We start from the raw sequence: 7,500 nt of genomic DNA, 5'->3' as shown, positions 1-7,500 counted from the left end.
GTTTTTAACGTCCAGGATCTCAGAGTTTACCACGTCCAGGATCTCAGAGTTTCCAACGTCCAGGATCTCAGAGTTTTTAACGTCCAGGATCTCAGAGTGAAACGTCCAGGATCTCAGAGTGAAACGTCCAGGATCTCAGAGTGAAACGTCCAGGATCTCAGAGTGAAACGTCCAGGATCTCAGAGTGAAACGTCCAGATCTCAGAGTTTCTAACGTCCAGGATCTTGGAGTGAAACATCCTCAGCCTCAAAGATCAGCAGCTAACCTGTGTCCTTCCTGGTAGGCAGCATGTTAGCTGGATGTAGCATTGAACTATGAGCTAGCAGTGCCACAGTGTACCTGCTAATAAATCCAACGAAGAAGAAAAAGGTGACTCAGTAAACTAAGAGCAACGATGAAGACATCTGTTTTTTCTCTGTTTCTGTCAAAGGAAACGCCACAAACTGATCTGAACCCTGAAACTTTATATCAGGGCTGAACTCTACAGTGAAACTGAGACTGTCCTGAAGCAGCTCAACATACCAACATTTCACGTTAGCCAATCAGTGAGGGCGCCATGGAGGAAGGTTAAAATAACATTTGATGTTTTACTCTGTCGAGTTATTTATCTTTATTCTGAGTGCAGAGTTTAGAAAATGCACAAAACAAGAGAAGAAGAAATAAACAGAGCGGAGGTAAAGTTTACTCACAGACAGGAGGGTCAAAGGGATAACAGAGGGTCACAGAGGGTCACAGAGGGTCACAGAGGCTCACAGAGGGTCACAGAGGGTCACAGAGGGTCACAGAGGGTCACAGAGGGTCACAGAGGCTCACAGAGGGTCACAGAGGGTCACAGAGGGTCACAGAGGGTCACAGAGGGTCACAGAGGGTCACAGAGGCTCACAGAGGGTCACAGAGGCTCACAGAGGGTCACAGAGGGTCACAGACAGATGGTTAAACTGATGTCTCTGTCTCCTCTCCTCCTGTCAGAGCGGACCTTTGAAGACCACGAGAACCTGGTGGAGCCTCTGCTGGCGTGGGCCAGAGACAGCGAGAACAAGATCCTCTTCATAGAGCGGGCCGAGAAGAACGAGGTTTTCAGAAACCCACAGGTTGGTCCGGTTTTCTCTGACTCCTGAGGGTCACGCAGGCTCTTCCTCGCCGTGATAAATCAGAACAAACAGATTCAGTCTGAGGTTTTTAGGAAGTGATAGTAAATATCTGGATCCTTCCTGGATATTTCTGTCTCAGCTCAGTTTCTGTTTGAGTCCAAAAAGTTTCACCAGCTCCTGATTTAACGTCGTCGTTGACTGACAGCTGAAGTTTTGATCCTCTGAATCAAACCTGGAGCTGGTTTTTCCTCTGCCCCCTCTCATGATGTGGACTGTTAGCGTTAGCTGGTTTTTATGACTCCAGGCTGTAAACAGAGCAGACCTGGGGCTCAGACTCATGGGGTCTGGTTCATCTGACAGGATTCAGGACTCAGGACTCAGGGACTCAGGGGTCTGGATCCAGGTTTCAGGGCACTCAGTGTGACAGTTTTAGGGCTGGTCTCTGATCCTTAAATCCTCACAGCCGTTGTTAAAATCGTCCTCTGCTGACGGTGATGTGTGTCTGATGCTCTCCTCCTCCTCCTGCAGAACTTCTATCTGTGGAAGAAAGATAAGAGAGCTCTCAAAGAGATAAAGGACAAGGACAAAGAGTTACTGGTGAAGGTAAAAACCCTCAGACCGTCTCTGAACCATGAGCCTCGCTGTCCTCTGAGCGACCTGTGTGTGAGCGTGTCCCTCTTCACCTCCTCAGGAGAACTTCTGTGGGACCTCCATCATCGTGCCCGACCTGGAGGCCGTGCTGCATCTCAGAGAGGACGGGAAGAAGTCCTGGAAGCAGCGTCTCTTCCAGCTCCGAGCCTCGGGGATTTATTACGTCCCCAAAGGGAAGACAAAGGTCAGAGGTCAAAGATCTGTTAGTGACAGAGCTCAGGTCGTAAAGAGGAGCTCAAACCGTGTTTTCTGTCTCTGCTGCTCTTCATCCTCCGCTCTCTAACGTTAACGTCTTCTCTTTCAGTCGTCTCGAGACCTGGTCTGCTTCGTCCAGTTTGAGAATCTCAACGTCTACTACGGCAAAGACTTCAAGAGCAAATACAAAGCTCCCACCGACTTCTGCTTCGTCCTGAAGGTGACGTTTCCCTACACTGTAAAAAGTCTCACTGTAAAATAAAATACTGCTGACCCTGCTGCTACCACCACAGTTCATCTGGGCCGGTCTGTGCCATGTGGAGTACAGACAGCCTGTGCCATGTGGAGTACAGACAGTCTGTGCCATGTGGAGTACAGACAGCCTGTGCCATGTGGAGTACAGACAATCTGTGCCATGTGGAGCACACACAGTCTGTGCCATGTGGAGCACAGGCAGTCTGTGCCATGTGGAGCACAGGCAGTCTGTGCCATGTGGAGCACACACAGTCTGTGCCATGTGGAGTACAGACAATCTGTGCCATGTGGAGTACAGACAGTCTGTGCCATGTGGAGTACAGACAATCTGTGCCATGTGGAGTACAGACAGTCTGTGCCCTGTGGAGTACAGACAGTCTCTGCCATGTGGAGTACAGACAGTCTGTGCCATGTGGAGCATAGACAGTCTGTGCCATGTGGAGTACAGATAGACTGTGCCGTGTGGAGCATAGACAGTCTGTTGTTTCACAGTTTGTTGGTGTAGATCCAGTGAAAGAGAGAAGCAGAAACTTCCCCAAAGCGCAGAAAGTGTTAACGCGGTCGGTCCGTTCTGCTGGCGTGAAGAGGAACATGGTGGTGAGACGGTTTCTGCACAGCTGCTCTAGAAATGAAATGTAATAAATTTAGTTAAAGAAGTGAAAGAGGACGGTGAATCATTTTTAGCTCTGCGTGGAGACGCTTCCTCCCTCTCTGCGCTGAAGCCTCATGTTTCTAATTAAAACCCGACTCCTGAACGAGGAGTATTAACGGCTTCCTGCAGAGCTCACTGTAACTCAGAGAAACGCTGACTCCATGAAAGAAGGAGGGGATTTTATGGGTGGTGGTCACTCTCTGAGGGATGTGAAAGTCTGCTTTCTTTCTTTTCCTCTATCTGCTCAGAGAAACACCAGAGTCAGCAGACTCACCTCACCCAGAGACCGGTCCTTCAGACTGGACCAGAGCGGGCAGGGAGGAGGGTTTAAGGTCAGGATCTGGGTCTGATGGAGGCGTTCAGGGAAACTCTTTAAAACGCCTCAGCTGGTGGCGAGAAGCAGGAGGCCTCAGTCAGTCTGCTCAGGGCGGACAGGAAGTGCAAGAACTCTAAAAAAAAGAATCATCTGTTTGTTTATACTTTATGTTCAATATAACAGGAAGCTATCCTGGAAATCACCATCACCATCGTTGTCTTCTTCTTCAGGGGAAATAGTCTCTTAAGAGACAAGACTCTGATATTTTCTGAAGTTTTCTGAAGTTTTCTGAAGTTTTCTGAAGTTTTCTGAAGTTTTCTGAAGTTTCCTGACTCTGACTCTGACTGTGAGTTGCAGGATGTGATAAATGTTTGCTCTGGTTCCTGGTGTGGGCTGAAAACTGATGGGAGAATAAACAGGAACAGAAAATCTAAAATCCATCAGGATGAAGTTTAAAAACAATCACATCATGAAGCTAACTGGGCTAACTCTGCCCCCTGGTGGTCACTTCCTGAAGCCTTCATAGAGGAACATTCAGCTCAGTTCACAGCTCTGAGAAATAAAAGTGTGAAAGTGAATATTTTATTCTCAAATGAAGATTATTACAGTTTATAACCTGTTTTTAATCTTTTTAAACCCAGTTATTCCTGTATCATCATCACAGAAACAGAAATTTCACGTACTCATACGAACTCTGAGCTGCACGCTCTAAATGAATTATGGGTCATGGTAAAAAGAAGAGACCGTTCAATGCAAACACATTTGAATATTCATGAATTCTTTGTGTGTTTATCTCTGCAGCATCCTCAGATCCAGAAAGAGTCTCAGTACATCAAATACCTGTGCTGTGACGACGCCTGGACCATGAACCTGTGGGTGACGGGGATCCGGATCGCTAAGGTCAGAGAGCTTCCTGGATCCACTGACAGGAAGTCATCTTTCTGTGGTTAAACTCCTCTTCCTCTTTTCTCTGTCAGTACGGAGCGGCTCTGCACGACAACTTCAAAACGGCCGAGAAGAAGGCCGCCGTCAGCTCGGCCTGGAGCAACCGCAGCACGCCATCCAGCTCCAGCCAGTCCACGCCTTCCCCCACCATCAGAGGTGAGACCACCAACGCCACCGCCGTGACCACAGCCACGACTACGACCACGACCATGACCACCACCTCAACATGACATCACATGTCATAACATAACATGACACGACTCCTGAATCATGAACATAAACTGTCGCTGACTGTCTCTGACTGTAGCTGACTGTTACTGACTCTTACTGACTGTTTCTGACTGTTTCTGACTGTTACTGACTCTTACTGACTGTTTCTGACTGTTTCTGACTGTTTCTCCTCCTCTGCAGCCAAATCCCCGAACCAGGCCAACGGTCACGCCCCCAAACCCCCACCTGGACCGGTTTCTCAGGTACTGGATTTCAGAATAAAGTCCTGACCTGGTTTAACTTTGACCATCATCATCCTCATCCTTCACCTTCCTCTCTGTCCCCAGGACTTTGGGAACGCCCCGCCTCCACCTGCTCCTCCACCTCCACCGATGGCTGGGGGCCTCCCTCCACCTCCTCCTGACCCGGTCTTCCCACCTCCTCCTCCTCCTCTGGCAGCAAAGAGCTCCAAGAAACCTTCTCCTCCTCAGAGACACCAGCCGTCAAACTTCCCTCCACCTCCTTCCATGGACAGCCTCCCTCCTCCACCTCCTCCTCCACCTGAGGACACCTCAGAGGCTCCTCCAGACTTCCTCCCTCCTCCTCCTCCTGCTGCCGGCTTCGGTTCCTTCCCTCCTCCTCCATCCTTCAACTCCCTCCCACCTCCTCCTCCACCTGCTGACTCCTTCCCACCACCGCCCCCTGCTGGTTATGGAGGTATGGACCAGTCCCTGCCTCCCCCTCCTCCTGATCCTGGGTTTTTACCCCCACCTCCTCCTCAACCGGTGTTCACAGGAGCTGGAGCACCTCCTCCACCTCCCCCACCTCCACCTGCAGCCTCCCCGAGAGCCCCGGTTAGACCGTCTGGATCCGTGAAGAAGCTCCCCCCTGCTCCGCCGAAGAGGACGACGCCGACGCTGCAGGGAGCAGGAGGAGGAGGAGGAGGAGGAGGAGGAGGAGGAGACTTCATGTCTGAACTGATAATGGCCATGAACAAAAAGAGAGGGAACACTTAACCTCCGCCCTGACCCCGCCCTGACCCTGGACTGACCCCGACCTGACCCCGGACTGGGCTCAGAGGAAACATCAGTGACCTTCTTCAGACGAACTCTCTGATAAACTTCTCCCTCAGAAAAATGAAATTAATAAAGTGACAGAAAGTTTTTAAAAACAGAAGAAAGTTTGACACAAACTTCATAAATAATTTCCCAGAGTGCCTTGGTGTTTCTGCTGTGTGATGATGAGGGTTTAACTGAACTGTAAATATGACCCGAGGTTACGACCTGACCCTCGTCCTGTGGAGCCTGTACATAAGAGACAAAGAGTGTGTGAAGCTTCTGTCCTCTGAATAAAAACTTTAACTCCCACTGATTGTCTCATTTTACTGGATTAATGGAGAAACTAACCTGCTGCTTCAACTCTTTACTCCTCTCAGATAAAATATGTTCACAGGCTGAAGACTGAGGTAAGTGTCCAGATCAGGGCGACACTGCAACAAACTGAAATCTTATCAAGTTTCTTTTTTGTCTTATTTCAGTAGAAAATGTCTTTTTAGACTTAATCTGAGCAACATTCACCTGAGCAGTCCAGAAATGTCTGATTTCAAGTTATGAAAAGACAAGAATAAGGTCTGAATTACTGTAACAAGTAAAAAATCTGCCAGTGGAACAAGAGAAGAGTTTCTTATGTTGACATTTTTTTTAGCATCTGTCAGGTTGATCTTCACATGAACTAAAATCTGATTTCCTCAGCGTTTTCTCTCCACCAGGTGTGATCAGCACGACCAGCTGACCTCTGACCTCCTGCTGTAAGCCCCGCCTCCTCTGCAGTTTGTTGTGTAACAGATGAAGAGGACAGGAGGTGGTGCAGCAGCTCCACCTGGTGGAGGATGAACTAACAACACCCAGAGACAGGTCACTGATAAATGATCAGGAGTGAGGGGCAGCTCTGGTCTTTGGACTACATCAGTTTATTATCAGTGAAATCAAGAAAAACTCACATGACGGAAAAACAGATCTGAGCCAGAGGAGCTGGAAGGAGGTGAAAGGAGGTGAAAGGAGGTGAAAGGAGGTGACTTCACTTCATTAAGTTCATCTGATCCATTGAACTGTTTGTCAGGAGGGAGAGTTTCTATTCACCAATGAAAAGTGTTTATAAGCTCCATAAATTATTATTATTATTATTTTATTACTCTAATTATTATTGTCATTATTTTTATTGTTATAGTTTTATTGTAATCAAATTATTATTTATTATTATCATTATTCTAATTATTATCATTATTTTTAATTACCATGATTATTAATATAATTATTATTACAATTATTATATTTTATTATTATTATCACTACCATCGTTTTTATTGTTATTATTGCTATTATTTTGTTATCTTATTATTACTATTGTTTTTATTATATGATTAATATTATTATTGTCATTTTTATTGTTATAATTATTATTTTATTTTTATAATTTCTATTACTATTATCCTATTATTTTTACTATTATTATTTATTATTATCATTTTTATATTATAACTATTATCATTATATTATTATTATTATTATCATTATATTTTATTATTATTATTATTAATATTATTATATTTTATTATTATAATTATTATTATTATTATCATTTTATTTCTATTACTTTTTTCTATTATATCTTTATCATTTTTAAAATTATTATTGTAATCATTATATTATAATCATCATAACTTTGATTTGTCAGGTGGTTAACGGTCTCACTCTGTGTGCTCTTTCCTTGAGAACAGACCAGAGGATGAAAAGTAAAACATGAAAAGTTCCTGTTTCTGTGACTGGCAGTGAAAATCATCGTCAGAGAAACAAACTCAGACTTCCTGTTTGGGTTTAAATTTATTTTTCTCTGTTTTTCTCCATCAGCTGATTCAGGAGGAACAGCTGACCTTTAACCTCCTGGCCCACTCAGGTGGTCTCTGAGCGTAGCCCGCCTCCTCTGCATCCTGCTGTTTGACAAAAGGAGAGGACAGGACACGGTGCAGCAGCTCCACCTGGTGGAGGACAGAGGAATGACGCTGACTCAGAGTGAAACACACAGAGAACATCATGTGCTGACTGAATCACCTCAGAGAAGTCGTCACGCTCGGCTTTCCTCACAGCGGACTCAGCCATCCAGTTCCTCAGCACGTAGCGAGGGTTCAC

The 7,500-nt window shown here is 45.9% G+C and overlaps 2 protein-coding genes across 3 annotated transcripts in view; one reads left to right on the top strand and one right to left on the bottom strand.

Annotated features, from left to right (window-relative positions):
- apbb1ip (amyloid beta (A4) precursor protein-binding, family B, member 1 interacting protein) overlaps window positions 1-5,675 on the top strand; it is a 24,568-nt gene extending 18,893 nt beyond the window's left edge. Inside the window, exons 7-15 of one of the 2 annotated variants that reach the window (XM_074692949.1) lie at window positions 970-1,091; window positions 1,620-1,694; window positions 1,783-1,926; window positions 2,047-2,157; window positions 3,962-4,060; window positions 4,138-4,261; window positions 4,517-4,578; window positions 4,663-4,732; window positions 4,835-5,675. In XM_074692949.1, the coding sequence (XP_074549050.1) occupies window positions 970-1,091; window positions 1,620-1,694; window positions 1,783-1,926; window positions 2,047-2,157; window positions 3,962-4,060; window positions 4,138-4,261; window positions 4,517-4,578; window positions 4,663-4,732; window positions 4,835-5,331 (1,304 nt within the window). In that variant the 3' untranslated portion in view covers window positions 5,332-5,675. Of the gene's footprint in view, window positions 1-969; window positions 1,092-1,619; window positions 1,695-1,782; window positions 1,927-2,046; window positions 2,158-3,961; window positions 4,061-4,137; window positions 4,262-4,516; window positions 4,579-4,662 lie in introns of both variants that reach the window. The other variant, XM_074692948.1, reaches the window with a different exon arrangement.
- A 1,326-nt stretch (window positions 5,676-7,001) lies between these two features.
- LOC141807479 (protein nucleotidyltransferase YdiU-like) overlaps window positions 7,002-7,500 on the bottom strand; it is a 5,255-nt gene continuing 4,756 nt past the window's right edge. Inside the window, exons 18-19 of the mRNA XM_074693539.1 lie at window positions 7,423-7,500; window positions 7,002-7,349 (exon numbers count right to left, since the gene is read on the bottom strand). The exon at window positions 7,423-7,500 is cut by the window's right edge and continues 2 nt beyond it. Coding sequence (XP_074549640.1) covers window positions 7,227-7,349; window positions 7,423-7,500 — 201 coding nt within the window. The 3' untranslated portion in view covers window positions 7,002-7,226. The remainder of the gene's footprint in view (window positions 7,350-7,422) is intronic.

Source organism: Halichoeres trimaculatus, unplaced genomic scaffold (assembly GCF_033239565.1).
Source record: "Halichoeres trimaculatus isolate MK-OKI-2021-1 unplaced genomic scaffold, fHalTri1.1 fHalTri1_scaffold_18, whole genome shotgun sequence".
NCBI lineage: Eukaryota > Metazoa > Chordata > Actinopteri > Labriformes > Labridae > Halichoeres > Halichoeres trimaculatus.
This window is presented reverse-complemented; position numbering and strand designations above follow the sequence as displayed.